Genomic DNA, 17,800 nt, shown 5'->3' with positions numbered 1-17,800 from the left:
GGGACTGGAGTATCTCTGAAGAGGTAAAACTGAGAGATCTGGGGTTGTTTAGCCTGGGGAAGAGCAGCCTGAGAGGGGATCTTATCAATGCTTGGCAAGACCTAAGGGGCAGAGATCAAGAGGATGGGGCCAGACTCTTTTCAGTGGTTCCCAGTAGCAGGACAAATGTCAACAGGCAGAAACTGAAACCCAGGAGGTCCTATCAGAAGAGTCTTCTTGACTTTGAGGATGCTGGAGCCCTGAAGCAGGCTGCCCAGAAAGAGAGAGGTTGTGGAATCTCTTCCTCTGGAGAGATGCCAAGCCCTCCTGGACAGTGTGATCCTGGGCAACATGTTGTGAGTGACCCTGCTTTAGTGGGGGGAGTTGGACTAGATGATCTCCAAAGGTTGCTTCTAACCCCCATCATGCTGGGATTCTGGGATTCTCTGAACTGGGCAGGACACTTAGAAAATCTTTTGTTTTCCTGTGTTTGTCTAGCATGGTCTTCACAAACATCAGATGCTTGTCTCTCTGCTGGTCTTGTATTCAGTTTGCTTTTTCCCGTCAATTTTATAGATTTTTATGTATCTTCTGTGCTGAGAATATTATTTATTGCTGTTAGAATAATACAAATGCCAGCAGAGCTTGAAGTATAATTATGTTAAACATTGCACAGATGCGTCGTGAGTTTCAGGCTCTGCCCTGGAGACTCGGCAATCAAATGAGAAGGGAAAGAAAAGTGCAATGAAGGGAAGTTGGACACAGAAATTCAATGACACGTGTTATAGGATTATACAAAAGGAAGATGCTCACCAATAATCAATACATAAATCAATCCCCACTCCTTTCAGAGGGACTTTACTCAAGGCAGTAATTAACTTGTGGGTTTATTTCAGAGCAAGTTGCTGAAACTTTAAAGTAAATCCTGAAAGAGCAGCATTGTAATTAGGTCATTAAAATACAAAGAGCAGTAAATCTTGCTGTCTCCTCTCTTCCTGCCATTTCCTTCTGCTTTCCCAAGGCTTTGCTTTCTGATTTTCATAGGATCATAGAACCATAGAATTGTTTTGGTTGGAAAAGACCTCTGAGATCATCAAGTCCAACCTAACAGCACCGTGGCCATTAAACCATGTGCCAAAGTGCCATGTCCACACATTTTTGGACCACCTTCAGGGATGGGGATTCCACTCCCTCCCTGGGAACCCTGTTTCAATGCCTGCAGTAAAGAAATTTTTCCTGATACCCAATCTAAACCTCCCCTGGTGCAATTTGAGGCCATTTCCTCTTGTTCTATCACTTTATACTAGGGAGAAGAGACCAATCTCACTTCAACTTCCTTTCAGGAATGAACTCTTCTCTCAACCTCCTTTTTCCCAGACTAAAGAATCGCAGTTCCCTCAGCTGTTCCTCACCAGACCTGTTCTCCAGGCCATTCTCCAGCTTATGTTACCCTTCTCTGGACACAGTCCAGCACCTCAATGTCATTCTTGCAGTGAGGGGCATAAAACTGAACCCAGTATTCAAGGTGTGGCCTCACCAGTGTCAAATAGAAGGGCACAGTCACTTCCCTGCTTCTGCTGGCCACACTGTTGTTGATCCAAGCCAGGATACTGGTGGCCTTCTTAGCCACTTGAACACACTACTGAGTCTAGTTCAGTCAGCTGTGAGCCAGCCTCCTCTCCACTCTGTTCTGGTGCTTTCCCACAGGGCAGTTTCCAGCTGCTCTGCCTCAAACCTGGATCGTTTATGGGGTTGTTGTGACCCAAGTGCAGGACCTGGCCCTTGGATTTGTTAAGCGTTATACAATTGACCTTGGCCCATTGACCCACCCTGTCTAGAACTCTTTGCAGAGCCTCCTTACCCTCAAAACATACCAACACACCCAATTTAGTGTTGTCTGCAGATTTCTGAAGGTGCACTCACAGAGTGCATCAGTTTGGAGGGGACCTTTGGAAGTTATCTTGTCCAAGCCTGCTGCAACAAGCAGGGATATCTCCAACTAGATCAGGTTGCCCAGGGTTCCATCAAATTTGCTGTTGAATGTCTCCAGGGATGGGGTTGAAACCACATCCCTGGGCAACCTGTTCCAGTATTTCACCACTCTTATTGTAAAGAATTTCCTCCTAATGGCTAACCTAAGTCTACCTTGCTTCAGCTTAAAGGCATTGCCCTTCATTGTATTGCTACAAGCCCTTGTGAGCAGTCCCTCCCCAGCCTTCCTGTAGGTCCCCTTCAGATATTGAAATGGTCTTCCCAGAGCCTTCTCTTCTCCAGGCTAAATGACCCCATCTTTCCCAGCCTGTCCTTATAGGAGAGATGCTCCAGCCCTCTGGTCATCTTTGTGGCCCAACTCTAGACCTGCTCCAGAGTCATATCCAGGTAGATATCGAATCTTGCCAGGGAAGGAGAAAGTAGTTCAGGTTAGCAAGATCTAATATCAAACCCAAAATATTGGTGACCCATTGTCTTAAAAAATACTTTTTCCTGATGGCTTTGCCAATATCCAAAAGAGAAGGCACTGCTTGTATTGTATCTTTCAAATTGAGAAACACTTGATGTAGTTACGAGTGATTCACTTTTGAGTCTTAAGCAGAAATCAATATCTTGAATAGCTGAGAAGAAATAACTGTGCTCTTATTTTGTATTCCAAAGTGGATTTACCTACTTGGGCATCATCATTTTTTGCTTTTAGTGGAAATTGCTTACTGGGATAAGAGATTGAGCAGCCACTTCCAATAATGCAGGTTCTGTTGGAAGGAAATGATATCAATTCATTTATACTTTTGATCATTTGATACAAGAAATAGGATATTCACAGATGGAAAATAACACTGGAGAATGTGATGTCCCTGATGCTGTTGGACCTCTGACAAACAGAGGACGCAATAAATTTTCAGTTGGATTTCAGATGAGATTGACTTTGAAGTGGCCTTCAATGAGATGTTGAGGTTTTGTTGCTTATATAAGCGCAGCATCTGTAAGTATTATTTCACTGTTTACCTCCAGTCTCTGAATCTTCCATTTACAGAGCAAAAGAAATAAGTTGTGGCTTTAAAAAATGTTGGAATTAAATAACTGGCTGGACGAGAGCTTAGGTATTGTTCAGCCAGGCAGCCTAGTTGGAGGCCTGTAGCTTGTGGTGCTCTCCAGAGGTCCGTGCTGGATCCAGTTTTGTTCAACACACTGACTCATCAATAACCTGGATGAAGGTGGGCCCTCAGCAAATTTGCTGATCATACAGAATTAGAAGGAATGGCTGGCACCCCATCAGGCTGTGCTGCCAATAAGTGAGACCTGCACAGTTGAACAGGGGTGAAGCCCAGGAATTTCAACAAGGACAAGTGTAAGTAGGGTCCTGTGCCTGGGGAATAAACCCCTGCACCAGTACAGGTTAAAGGCTGACCTGCTGGAAAGCAGCTCTGTGAAGTACCTAGGAGTGCTGGTAAACAACAGGCTCATCATGCACTAGCAATGTACCTTTATGGCTAAGAAGACAAATGGTCTTCTGGGGCGCATGAAGAAGAGTGTGGCCAGCAGGTTGAGGGAGGTTCTTCTCCCCCCCTCTACTTTGCCCTGGTAAGGTCGCATGGAGTTTTGGCTCTCCAGTTCCAGAGGGGCGGGGAACTATTGGAAAGAGTCCAGCAGGGACTACAAATATGCTGAGGGGACTGGGTTATTTATTCTGGAGAAAACTGAGAGGAGATTCTCTCAATGCTGGTCATTATCTATAGGGCAGGGGACCAAAAGGATGAGACCAAACTCTTTTCAGTGGGACTCAGAGATAGAACAAGTAGTGACTGGCACAAACTGGAACTCAAGATGTTTCCTGTGAATGTGAGGAAAATATTCTTTGAGGGTGCTGGAGCCCTGGAGCAGGCTGCCTGGAGGGACTGTGGAGTCTCCTTCTCTGAAGAGGTTCCACACCTGCCTGGACATGATTCTAGGCAACGTGCTCTTGGTGGATCTGCTTTATGAGGAGGTTGGACTGGATGATCCCCAGAGGTACCTTCCAAGCCCCACCATGCTGGGATTCTGTAATTGACATGCCAGCATCCTACTGTTTCTTTTGGCACTTGCGTGGTGATCTGTGGTGAGAACACTTCCTCAAAGTGTGGTTCCTGTTTTTATCTTTGTTTTACATGATGTACTGATTGAAACTGTGCCAAATATTGGCTTGTGGTGCTCAGCAATCACCCATTCTTCATTTTTTTGGTTATAATTTGATCCACAAATGTCAAAATGCTTCTGTAAAATTGCCATCACGTAACTCCTGAACACAGTAAGAAGGTGTAATGGTTTGGGGCAAACCCCCTCCCCACCATGTGCAGGAATAACAACTCAAACAAACAGATTGCAAAAGTGATAGAAAGTTTAAATAGAGAACAGTGAGTGCATGCAGGAGGCTAGGAACACAGTGATAAGAAGAACCCTAAAGCAGACCCAGAAAGATCCCATCCCCACCTGAGGGTGCACCCAAAACCCCCAGGGCTCCTCCTCCCCCCCTCCCCCCCCCCTCACTGCTAGGCTAGTCTCAGCTGGCCAGCTCTCACACTGCCATCCCCCATCAGGCCCATGGCTGGGAGATCTCTCCCCCAGTTACCGGGTGTCAGAAAGGAAAGGAAAGAGGAAGTGCCAGATCCCGCTGTAAAATTTATAGTGGTGCAAGGGATCATGGTAGGAAATACCTAATTTCCTGTGTCCACCCACTGGGCTGGACTTCTGGACACAGGAAACGCCCCTGTAGCAGAGGGCACCCAGCCCAAACTACGACAGAAGGATGCAAATATTTACCATGCAGTACTACAGTGGTATAGCAACAGTGGTGGAAGTAGAATTTAGTTCTAAGTCTGGTCACTGGCAGTTGTTTTTCCTGTATTTTACAGGATAATGGTTCTTTTGCACCATTTTTCTTGTGAGAAATTCACTTTGGCTCATATGGAGCAGTTTTTGCTTCTTTAAGATTAGTGGAAAACTGCACACATTTGACATATGACTGAGACATCAGAAGCTGTCAGAAATGGTTATAGACATTATTTGAATTGCTCCAAATACCTGGCAGCAGTACAGATAGTCTTCAAAATGTTTGATCTTCTTGGACTGTGTTAGTTAAATGAAAAGCATGTAGAGGGGCTTCAGAAAGAAGTCACACCTGCCTTTTATTCCTGTTGACATCCAGGTATGTAACACAGATTTGTTTAGCATCCTTTTTTTTTCCTCTTTTGAACTATGACTGGATGTAAACATGAGGCTTTTCTGCATGATGCTAATGAACAGGTTAGTTTTGAATGTGTTGGAATTGTTGTTTTGAAGAAAATGAAGTCTTCAGAATTGGTTGATTTTGAACAGAACAAGCCAGATGGTTCACCCAGCGAGGAGCAGAGTTTGTTGACAAGTGCAGCTTTTCTTACAACTCACATTGCTCAATTTGTAGAAGCTTGGCCCAACTCTGATCTTTCTGCCCCTTGTTTTGAGAATGGGATGGTAAAATAGATTAGACTGAAGGAACTTGGAGGCCTCTCAAGTGATTAAATGACACAGCACTTACTTACTTATCTCAACACTGGTGAAGCCACAGCTTGAATACTAAGTTTAGTTTTAGGCCTCTCACTCCGAGAAGGACAATGTAGTGCTGGGTCATGTCCAGGAAAGAACAACAAAGCTGGAGAAGGGTCTGGAGAACAAGTCTTGTGAAGAGTGTCTGAGGGAACTGGGGTTGTTTAACTTGGAAGAAAAGGAGGCTCAGGGAAGACTTTCTAACTTTCCACAACTCCCTGAATGGAGATTTGATCTAGGTGGGTGTTGGTCTCTTTTAAGCAACATGGGACAGGACAAGAGGAAATGGCCTCAAGAAGTTGCTCCAGGGGAAAAATTTCTTCCCCAGAAGGGTTGTCAAGCATTGGAACAGGCTGCACAGGGAGGTGGTGGAGTCTCCATCCCTGGGGGTGTTCAAAAAACCTGTAGACATGGCACTTCAGAACATGGTTTAATCATAGAATGCACTGGTGTGGCAGTTTTGGGCTATGCCTTTGAAAGTTAGCTGCAGAGTTCAAGCAGAAGAGAAGTATAAACAATTCACAGTTGGGTGTAAAAAGGAAAACAAAAGATTATTCTAAACAAATTTCATTGGGCAGAAGTGTGAGTTGTACCCCTAGCATCACACATCCCACTTCATTCTTTTCCCTTTTCTCTGGCTGCTGGGGCTTCTTCACTGGAAAGGATCTTATCTAACCACCTTGAGATAAGAACACTAAGGACTAAAGATGCTTTGAGCTAACAGTACTCCTAACTTCCTTGCTCTTTTCCTTCTAATTAAAGAGAGGGTGGGGGGGAGATTAGGGGAGAGCGGAGCAGTTCCCCCACTCCTTTTTGGGATTTCTGATTGTAAATACCTGCATAATATTGCAAACACTGTATATTTGTGCATATTCATTGCATTCCATTGCAGAGTGTAGTTATTGCTTGTAAATATAGCTTCCATTTGCTTTCGACTGAGTGAGCCGAGCTTTTGTTAATGTGGTGGTAAATTCCAAACCGTTACAACTGGGTTGAAAGAGACCTCTAGAGGTCATCTAGTCCAACCCCACTTAAGTAAGCAGGAACATCCCAAACTAGATCAGGTTGCTCAGAAGTCCACCAAGCCTCCACCACATCCCTGGGCAACCTCTTCCAGTGTTTCACCACTCTGATAGTGAAGAACTTTTTCCTAATGGCCATGGCAGTGTTGGGTTGATGGTCAGACTCAATGGTTTTAAAGGTCTTTTCCAACAAAAATGATTCTATCATTCTACTGCCAGTACTGCTTCTCCTTGAACCCTATCCTGCACAGAGGGATGAGACTCTCCTGATGACAGAGGCACAGTGAAGGTCGTTCAGTCTCCATGCTTGAAGGTTTTCAATACCCAGCTGGATATGGTCTTGAGCTAACAATCTGGCTTCTTAGTTGACTGTCTCCATCAGGAACTACATGACCTCCTGTGGTTCATCAGACTACCGCAGCTCTGTGTATCTAATTCCCCTCAATCAGCCAGCTTCTTTAGCAGGTGTGCCTCATTTCCCTTGTTCAGCTTTTTCCTTCTAATGTTATAAGAGAAGCTCTTCCTGTTGGGACAAGAACATCAACAAACTTCTGTCTTGGGGGCCAGCACTGCCTCTCTGGATTTCAGCTCCATGTTCCTGTAGCTTACATTAGAAGCTGGAATCTGTCACTCTTTTTGTTTGACACGGGGGGGGGTGTGGGGTGTGGGGGGTGTGTGGGGGTGTGATTGCTTTGTATATTTTTTACTTCTTTGGTCTCTAACTAGATGTAGTAAATGACTCTTAATGTCACATTTTCTGTGTAGAGCAGATCCTAACTTGTTCCTAAATTCAATTTTATACTTTTCTCCATTAGCCTCCTCTCATTGTCATATTTTTTGTTCTTCACCACTCATTCTTTTAGGACTTCATTATTCTTAGAAAATGTGCTGTAGCACATTCACTGGTAATTACAAAAGCTTGTTTTAATTACAATTGTCAAAGACTGTGTTTTATGATGCATTATTGTTGCTGCATTTTCTAATTCATAACTCTACCTTTACAAGTGGAAATTAACACAGTGGGTTTTTTTAGTGATGTGTCTGGATCATTTTTTCTGGTTAGGAAGGATCTTGTGAGTATTGATAGCTTCAAAATGAAATTATTTTTGGGGAAAGGGAGAAGTATGTGTTCCTAAGAATAGCCATAAGTTACTCATGTTGCCTGCTCAGAGTGTTGAGTATATGTTGAAATATAAAATGAAAATTTAAAGCTCATTCAATCCAACATGAGTGGAGACTGAGACACATTTTCAGTGGGACACTTTATCAGTGAGCAAAGATTGTGGTTTTGCTGACCTTAATATAAACAGGTAATGAACCTTTTTCATCTGATACCAACATGCAAATGTGACCAGACGAGGTTAGAATTTCATAGAATCGTTTGGGTTGGAAGGGACCTTGAAGATCATCTAGTTCCAACCCCCCTGCCATGATCAGGGACACCTTCCACGAGACCAGGTTGCTCAAGGGAGGGGGTATCTACAACCTACATGGGCAACTTGTTCCAGTGTCTCACCACTCTCATTATAAAGAATGTATTCCTAGTATCCAGTCTAATATACCCTCTACAGATAAAAGCCATCTCCTCTTATCCTATCGCTACAAACCCCTGTAAAAAGTCCCTCCCCAGCTTTCCTGTAGGCCCCCTTCAGGTACTGGAAGGCCTACCCAGAGCCTTCTCTTCTCCATGCTGAACAGCCCCAACTCCCACATCCTCCATCATGAGTGGAGACAGCATCTCACTAAAAGATTCTATGAGTGAACAAAGATCATGGTTTTGCTGACCTTCATACAAACAAGTAATGAACCTTTTTCATCTGAAACCAATGTGCAGATGAGACTACACAGGGCTATATGTGGTGAGTGAATGTAATCCGCTGTAAAAGGGTCTGATCAGAGCAGTACAGTGGACATCAAATGCTGAATAATTCTTCAGCATAATTGTGTGGTGTTTGAGGGCTCTACAGAGATGCTGAGATGAGTGGAGCATCTCTGTGCTGAGAGACCTCGGGCTGTTGCACCTGGAAATGAGCAGCCTGAGAGGGGATCTTACCAATGCTGATCAATATCTAAAGAACAAGGTACCCCAGAACTGGATGCGCTACTCTGGGTGGGGTCTCAGGAGAGCAGAGGGACAGAATCACCTTACTTGTCCTGCTGGTCAGACTTCTTTTGACACAGCCCAAGCCAAGCCTTTGCTACTGGGGATGCAACTGATACATGTAAAGTTTGTCTTTTGTGAGGCAAAATAGAGTGAAGAAGCAGCTGAGAAGGTTTGTTCAATAATTGTCTTTCAAGAATAGAAGGCTCAAGATAGCTGGGTATAGCAAGGTTCAAGGTGCCTGCTGCTTCTAATTGCTATTCTTTAAGGAGCTGCAGGGGATAAACCATTATCGGGTAGTTCAGGAGAAGTTTGTAGGCAGATTTCAGAATCAGCTCTTGAAGCAGCTGACAGTCCCTGGTTTACAGCTGCCCGTTGGTGCATACTTTTGAGCTCCAAATTCACTAACATCCACCAAGCTCACAGCAGAACACTGCTGAGATGGCTTCAGTTTGCATTTTTCTGGCAGAGAATAATTATCTGCTTCAAGATAAGAGTCCAATTTTACCCTAAATTTATAAATCATCATCAACCATCTGAAAGTCTTGCCAAGCTGCTTCATGGTCATTTCATCATCACCCAACCAAGAACAGGAGAGAAGAGGGTAAGTGGACAAGCAAAGGGGTGGGCTCCCAAGTCACATTCATGGCAATGAGTGAGACCAGATAACTGGTCTGGGGGATGAAAGGGCATCCTGTCACAACAGGTGTACAAGACTAATGGGATTTGCCAAACGAAATGCTAGCTACAGTGATGAGGGCTTTCTTCATGGAAAATATCTATAGGTCTTCAGGTGGGCCCTGTGAACTTTGAAGAGAAGGTTAACGGATTAATAGGCAAAAGAAATCAGTGGCAGAGGGCTGGCCTCTGGCAGCTCCAGAGGAACAAGTACCTCACAGGAGCACTGCTGGCAGGTCAGGATGAATGAGATACACCAGTACTACAACATAGTAAATCTCAGTGACCTCTCACCATTCTGCTGCTGGAGATACTCCGTTTGTTCTGCAACCTGAGACTTGCTGGGTGAACATTTCTGAAGCGCACTGCCACTCATGTCACACAGGTACAGACTTACAGCTGTCACCTTTTAAAACAGAACCATAGAATCCCAGCATGGCAGGGGTTGGAAGTGATCTGGAGATCATGTTGTCCAACCACCCTGCTAAAGCAGTCATTCAGAGCAGATTCCCCACGATCATATTTACACAGGTTTGGAATCTCTCCAGAGGAGGAAACTCCACAACCTCTCTGGGCAGCCTGTTTCAGGACTGCAGCAACCTCACAGCAAAGAAATTTTTCCTTATATGTAGGTGGAACTTTTTGGGTTCCAGTTTGTGCCTATTGACCCTTATCCTATCACTGAGCACCACTGAAAAGAGTCTGGCCACATCCTCTTGCCCCCTGTTCTTTAGATATTGATCAGTATTGGTAAGTTCCCTTCTTGGGCTCGTATCAGGGCCGATTTTGAAAACAAAACCCAAGTTGTCCTTTTGAATCTCTGCCCGTTTTCCTCATGAAGAATGTGTTTGATACTAGTGATCTTTTTTTGAAGCTTCATTTTGAGTAGTCTTGGGAAGATGGGCTGCCTCTCAAAAGTGTCCTTCTGGAGCTGTTTTCTACATAACACCCAAGAAAATGCTTTCTTCATTAGTTACTTTGTGAAGAAGCAATGAACCTCTTCCAGTATCTCATTTACAACTAAAGTGCAGCATTCAGCTAATTGAATACGTGGCTACTGTTAATTATTTTGTTACAACTATTTGCTATTCACTGGGATCATGTTGTTGCAGCCCCATAAATATCATCTTACCTTCCAGGGTATTATTTCTGCAGTGAATTCTCTTCTGTTGGCATATTTATATTGTTTCCTGTGTTAATAATTATTTTTCTCTTTTTCCATTGTTTTTTTTTCTGAACTTTGCTGTGTCTGCCTTACTGGACAAATGCCAGGGACTGAGCTTCTTACTGCTCTACCAGTTCCATAATATAGGGAACCAAATCTGTGGATACACTTGTTATATAGAATAGAATAGACCAGACCAGACCAGGTTGGAAGAGACCTTCAAGATCATCATGTCCAACCTATCATCCAACACCACCTAATCAACTAACCCATGCAACCAAGCACCCTGTCAAGTCTCCTCCTGAACACCTCCAGTTTAGAATCATAGAATCATTTAGAATCATAGAATACCAGGTAGGGAAGGGACCTCAAAGATCATCTGGTCCAACCTCACTTGGCAAAATTTAGTATCTTATAGCACTATTTCTACTTTATCAGTGGTATGAAAACTCTGATAGGGTCACAGCAATAAGGGTGGTGCTGAGGGATATGGTTTATCACCAGACTTGGATAGAGTTAGATGACGGTTGGGCTGGATGATCTTCAAGGTCTTTTCCAACCAAAACAATTCTATGATAAGAAGCATGACTATAATTTGCTTCTTGGGTCCCATACCTTTTAGTGCAGTACAGTAAATTCCAGCTCTTTTGATCACTGATAATCTTTAGTGGCAGGGAACCAACCCCAAAACAACAACAACCCAAAAATCTAACAAACTTTCCAGGGCAAAAACTTGTGTTCAGATTGACGTTCTTGGAACAAACGTTACTTGCATTCCCCTGATTTTACTGACTTTCATGTCTATACATTTAGTGATCAGAATCATAGAATCCTAAGTTGGAAGGGAACTCAAAGATCATCTCATCCAACCTTTCTTGGCAAAAGCTTTCTCTAGACAAAACGGCTTAGTACCCTGCCTACAGATCTTCAAAGTGTCTGATGCTGGGGACTCCACCACTTCCCTGGGGACTTTATTCCAGTGGCTGATTGTTCTTACTGTGGAAAATTTCCTCTTGTGTCCAAATATGAATCAAAACCAGATGAAAATAATTTAGACTCAGCTGGAGACAGAGGAGAATCCTAGAATGGTGGGGGCTGAAAGGGTTGTCATGATCCTGCAGTCCAACTGCCCTGCTAAAGCAGCTTCACCTAGAGTAGGTTATTCAGGATTGTGTCCAGGTGGGTTTTGAAATGATACAGAGAAAGACACTTCACAACCTCTCTGGACAGGCTGTTCCAGCACTCCAGCATGCTTTTCTTAATGAGTTTCATCTCTTCCACCATTAGTGTGCCCTTGGCCAGTTGTAGTTTTACACCCTGAAAATTTTTGCCCTTATGCCTTGTCAGTAATGGGGTGAATGATTAAGTCATGATGCTTTTTCATGGGTTTTATTTTCTTATTAGCTTTCAAAGTCAGTTTTGCTGCTTGGTTTCAGGTTATCAATAGGTTGGTGTGGAACGCTATTGAATAGAAGGAACTGACGTTTTCGGTTTTATTAGATATTTGGGAGAGGATGCTTTTTGGTAGCACCACCTGCAAAGAACTTTCAGCTATTCCTGTAAGCAGCAGGTTTGGGAGATCATACAGGGATTATCCGGAAAAATCAAAGCCGTGATCATTGCAAAGCCTGACTGGTAGGCTGTACAATAGTTTGTGTAATCAGCTTTGGGAAAACCTGTAATTAGTGAACAAAACTGATTTAAATGGTGTTGGACAGAGCTGTGGTGTTCTCCATGGCACTATACTGCAGAGGTTGTTTTTGGACAAGCAGAGGTACTTTGGGTGAAATTGCAGATTACATGTGTGTGACATGCATTTTATTTTGACATCCTTTGTATTCACCATTATAGAATAAATGTAATTTGATTTCTTGATTTCTTTTGTTACATGCTTCAGGATATAGAAAAAAAGGTAAGGAATATGAAGTAAGGAACAACCCAAAATCTGAAGTTTTTACTTTGTGCTTGGTTGGGGCAATCCCAAGCACAAATCCAGGCTGGATGGAGAGAGCAGTGCTGAGGGGAAGGATTTGGGTATGCTGGTGGGTGAAAAGCTGGATATGAGCTGACAATGTTCACTCACAGCCCAGAACCAACCATGTCCTGGGCTGATCTCCAGTGGTGTGGGCAGCAAGTGGAGTGAGGGGATTCTGCCCCTCTGCTCCACTCTGCTGAGACCCCACCTGCAGTACTGGGGCCAGCTCTGGAGTCTCTAGCACAAGAAGGACATGAATCTGTTGGAGTGGGTTCAGAGGAGGGTTGTGGAAATGATCTGAGGGCTGAAATTCCTTTGCTGTGAGGCCAAGCCAAGGGAGTTGGTTGTTCAATCTGGAGAAGAGAAGACTGTGGAGAGGCCATATTGCAGCCTGCCAGCACTTGAAGGTGCCTACAAGAGAGCTGGAGAGGGACTTTTTAAGGCATGGAGTGACAGGACAGGGGGTGATGGCTTCAAACTAGAAGCAGCCTGATCTAGATCAGACATTAGGAAGAAATTCTTCACTATGAGGTTGCTGAGGCACTGGAACAGGTTACCCAGAGAAGTTGTGGAGGCTTCAAGCCTGCGAGTGTTCAAAGCCAGATTGGACAGGGTCTTGAGCAACCTGGTCTAGTAAGAGGTGTCCTTGCAGGGGGGTTAGAACTAGATGATCTTTAAGATCCCATCCAACCCAAATCATTCTATGGTTTTTATTATTTGGTTATTTGACAAAGAAATAAAAGTGAATCTTGGCAAAGATTTCAGTCCTATATTTGTGCAAGTCTAGCACAATATGTGGTGTAAGCTTTCTGAGGTGCTTCAATCAGCATGACCTGGAGATAACACTTTTAGTGATGGGAGTGCAGCAGTTTGCCCATTTGACATGTTGTTGCTAACACAAGACCTTTTTGCATCTGGCTTTGTTGTATCAAGTACCTGGGTGAAAGTAATATGTTAGAGATGAATGACTAATGTTGAATAGGTGATTGTGGTAATGACCATTGCTAGTTAATTACTAGTCACTAGAGATATTTTATTATTAAACCATTATGAGCCTGGAATGAATTTGGGCTGATAATTTAGGCATTAAATCCTCCACAGCTTGTTAAAAATCGTTTGTCTTGTATTTCCTCTGGAGGACTTAGCACTTTGTATGTATTCTGTATGCATGTGTGCTCTTTTAATGTCATTTATAGTTCTTAATGAGTCACTTTAATAGCAGATATTGGTACTCATGCAGACAGGGAGACAAAAAAATGTCACCTTGCTCAGTAGTGCTGGAAGCAGTGTCTGTAAAGTGAATACTTAGATCACAGAATCATTTTGTTTGGAAAAGACCTTTAAGATCATTGAGTTCCAACCACTATCTAATTTTACCAAGTCTGGTGTTAAAACGTGTCCCTCAGCACCACATCTCAGCATCTTTCAAAAACCTCCAGGGATGGGCATTGAACCATTTTCCTGGGGAGCTTTTTCCAGTGCTTGAGAACCTTTTCGGTGAAGAAGTTTCTTCTAATACCCGATCTAATGATCCAAATTATCCTGTATTATTAGTTACTGGACATGGGAATGATCCTACAACTTAAACTCATCTAGCAGTTGCCAGAGGAGTTAATTACTAATTAAAGGTGGTTGTAGCTGGGAAGGGGTTGGTCTCTTCTCCCAGGCAACCAGCACCAGAACAAGGGGACACAGTCTCAAGCTGCGCCAGGGGAGGTTTAGGCTCAAGGTGAGGAGAAAGTTCTTCACCGAGTGAGTTGTTCGTCATTGGAATGTGCTGCCCAGGGAGGTGATGGAGTCACCGTCCCTGGAGGCGTTCAAGAGGGGATTTGACGTGGCACTTGGTGCCATGGTCTAGTCATGGGGTCTGTGTTGATAGGTTGGACTCGATGATCCTCAAGGTCTCTTCCAACCTTAGTTATACTGTGTGATACCGTGATACTGTAAAAGGGAGAGCAGAGTTTTAGATGTACATTTTAGATTTACTTTTGTAAATAGATATACTTATGGTTCTTTCCAAACATTCATGTGTTTATAATTAAGCACATGCTAACTGCTTTCCTCAATGGAGGTATAAAGAAAAAAAGGCTACTTCAAGAAGAATTCTTTTGACCACTGCCTGCAAATACATGGATGCAAGTTCAGCTTTTCTAAGGTCATAATAATCATAGAATCACAAAATGGTTTGGGTTGGAAAGGACCTTAAGGTCGTCTGATTCTGACCCCACTGCCATGGGCAGGCACACCTCCTACTGCACCAGGTTGCTCAAGGCTCCATCCAACCTGGCTTTTAGCACGTTCAGGCTTGGAGCCCACACAACTTCTCTGGGCATCCTATTCCAGGGTCTCGCCAGCTTCACAGGAGAAAACTTCTTCCTAATGTCTAACCTGAATCAGGCTTCTTCTAGTTCGAAGCTGTTAGCCCTCATCCTGTCATTACATGCCCTTGTAAAAAAATACCTCTCCACTTATCCTGGAGGCCCCCCTTCAAGTACTGGAAGGCTGCTATAATGTCCACTTAATAACAGTGAGGAAATATTGTCAAGTATTCAGGCTCCCCATACACTTTTTTTACAATAGATCTAGCAAGTTTCCTGAAGTTCTGAAGTGGTCTACAAAGAAAAACAAGTCATCTCAGTATGGGGTGCTTGGTTCTGTCTTTGAGATGTTTCCAACTAGGTTTGGACAAACTATAGCACAGCTGTTGAGGAGGGAAGGATGTAGACACAGTACAATAGACAATCTCTTTACAGTTTCAGTGCAGCAATCATCATCTTATTAATGTACTCCTTGGCAAAACCCGAATGGACTGCAGCTCGCAATCGCTGTAGATTCCTCACTGCTACAATTTATAGTCCATGCTTTGCAAGAGAGGCTCTTTCTTGATCCAGTTTTATCTTTCTATTTCTTTTTTTAGGCCAGGCAGCTGGAAGAGAAAGACAGAGAACTGAAGAAGCATGATGCTTACTACAAAGAGCAGCTGGCTCGACTGGAAGAAAGGGTAAGCCTTCTTTCCCTTGGAATGAAGAGTTTTCTGTTCCTTTCTGGTTGTGTTTTACTGTTAAGCAAAATGACTTTTCTAAGGATATAAAGATTACAACTATGGCCGGAGGGTTTGGGGTTCTTTGTATTAGCTGCTACTGTGTCTGCCTTAATATTGACAAGATGGAGGCTTTCATGTTGAATATATCATTTGCTGTACTGAGTTCTCACATTTGCAATGAGATTTCATTTGTCATGGTAATTACACATAGAGAAGTGATCCAGATGAGGTTACTTTCACACAAACACCAATGAAGAACTGGTGTAAATGAATGAGTGTCCCCAAGTAGTCTTAAAATTGCATGTCAAGTGTGCAGATATGCTGAATTTCTGCTTTCTTTGTGGTCTACAGATGCTCTGCTTGAGTGGAGATGGTGGTTCCTCCAAAAGCCACCAGCACATGGAGAGTTTAGTGTTAATTGCAAGTTGTTTATGCCATGTTCAAAAAGCACTTCTGTGTCTTTTTTTTTTTTTTTCACAGAAGACTTGAAACTAAGCTGTACAGAACAGCTTGGTAAGCTGTGTGACACACTTAGAATGTTTTAACATATTGCTGCTAACATTCTAAGTCTTTGTAGGGTATTATTTTCTAGGATGTTAATTTCAAATAATCACTGCTGTCAACATTTTCTAGATCCCAGCTTGGTTGTAATCTTCAGCTTGAATACATTTGCCTCCTTCCCCCCTCTTCCTACTTTCTGAGCCTACCTATTGTTGATTAATTTGGATATTTTTTTTTTTCTCTTAGGTAGTTTTGCAGATGATATTACCAAGATACATATTCATTTATGCATCTTAGCAGGATAGAGGAAAAGCCCTTGTTTTTATGGATTAGGAAGAGGAGCATGTTGCATGAATTATCAGTGTGTATAATTGGTCTTAATGAATATTTTAAATAGAGAGTATATCAGATACCATCTCAGGGTTTTGTCCTGCCTGTTTTGAAGATGACATTAATGAAGTCATGTTCTTGGCAATGAAAAGTAGTTTGAAAGGATGCAGGCAAATTAGTTTAACGATTCCAAAATGGTGCATTATTTAAACGGTTAAAAATGAAGGTTCTTTGCTCACTCCTTCCCCACTGCAAGTATCTTCCTTACCCTCAAATAGCTGGATGGTGTTAGAGGAAAAAAAACGCATGCAGCATCTCATCCAAACTGGCTTCTTATGGGATGGTTGTACCTATTATGGAATCACAGAAAGGTTTGGGTTGGAAGGCACCTCTAAAGGTCATCTTGTCCAATCCTTCTGCTCTGAGCAGGGACATCTATAAGTACATTTATGGCAAAAGGAAGACTAGAGAAGGTGGAGAAGGTGTGGGCCCCCTCAGAAAGAGAACAGGAGAACTGATGACAAGTGATGTGGAGAAGGCCAAGGTTCTCAATGACTTCTTTACCTCAGTCTTCCCTGGCAAGGGCTCCAGCCACACTCCTGAAATCACAGAAGAGAATGGCAGGGGCTGGAAGAAGGAACTGTCCAGTGTAAGTGAAGGGTCATGATAGGACTAGGGGTATGGATCCAAGCTAGAGGAGGGTAGATTTAGATTGGATGTTAGGAGGCATCTTTTTCACCAAATGTGTGGTGAGACACTGGAATAGGTTGCCCAAAGAGGTGGTGGAAACCTCATCCCTGGAAGTTTTTAAGGCCAGGCTGTTTGTGGCTCTGGGCAGCCTAACCTAGTGGAAAGTGTCCCTGCCCATGGCATGGGGCTTGTAACTAGATAGTCCTTGACCTGGTAATTCTGTGATTCTATGATCTGCTACTAGATCAGGTTGCTCAGAGCCACATCCAACATGATGTGGAATGTTTCCAGGGATGAGACTTCTACCACCTCTCTGGGCAATTTTTTTCTGGCTAAAAGTGTCTGTCCCCATCTTTCTGCCCCTTTAAATATTGAAAGGCCTCAAGGTTTCCTTGGAGCCTTTTCTTCTCCAGGCTGAGCAACCACAATTCTCTCCTCAGCCTGTCGTCACAGCAGATACTCCAGGTTTTGAACGATTTTTGTGACCTCTTCTAGAACCAGCCCAACAGGTCAATGTCTTTCCTGTGCTAAGAAACCTCTGCTCTTAGTTATCAGCCTTCCATTTTCTCATTATGGTGTGAGTAGTGCTGTTTAATTTATGGCAAAGGGTGTGTGATACACCATGATTCTTCAGTCAAAAGCTTTTCCTTTACCTTTTTTTAAGGTGCAATGCAGTGAATTAGGTTTTATTCTTAGATACTTTTAATGTTAAATTAGGTTTGTGATACACTGCCTTCACTTGCTCCTGTTAAGTGAAGAATTC

General features: G+C 43.2%; 1 protein-coding gene across 3 annotated transcripts in view; it reads left to right on the top strand.

Annotated features, from left to right (window-relative positions):
* Positions 1-17,800, top strand: part of CHCHD3 (coiled-coil-helix-coiled-coil-helix domain containing 3) — a 206,436-nt gene that overhangs the window by 109,908 nt on the left and 78,728 nt on the right. For all 3 annotated transcript variants that reach the window (XM_068169075.1, XM_068169066.1, XM_068169058.1), the window contains exon 5: positions 15,391-15,474. In XM_068169075.1, the coding sequence (XP_068025176.1) occupies positions 15,391-15,474 (84 nt within the window). The remainder of the gene's footprint in view (positions 1-15,390; positions 15,475-17,800) is intronic.

Source organism: Melanerpes formicivorus, unplaced genomic scaffold, assembly GCF_026170545.1.
Source record: "Melanerpes formicivorus ecotype bairdi unplaced genomic scaffold, bMelFor1.0.p_v2 SCAF_3, whole genome shotgun sequence".
Lineage (NCBI taxonomy): Eukaryota > Metazoa > Chordata > Aves > Piciformes > Picidae > Melanerpes > Melanerpes formicivorus.
Note: the sequence above shows the minus strand (reverse complement) of the source record. Positions and strands in the feature narration are given on the sequence as shown.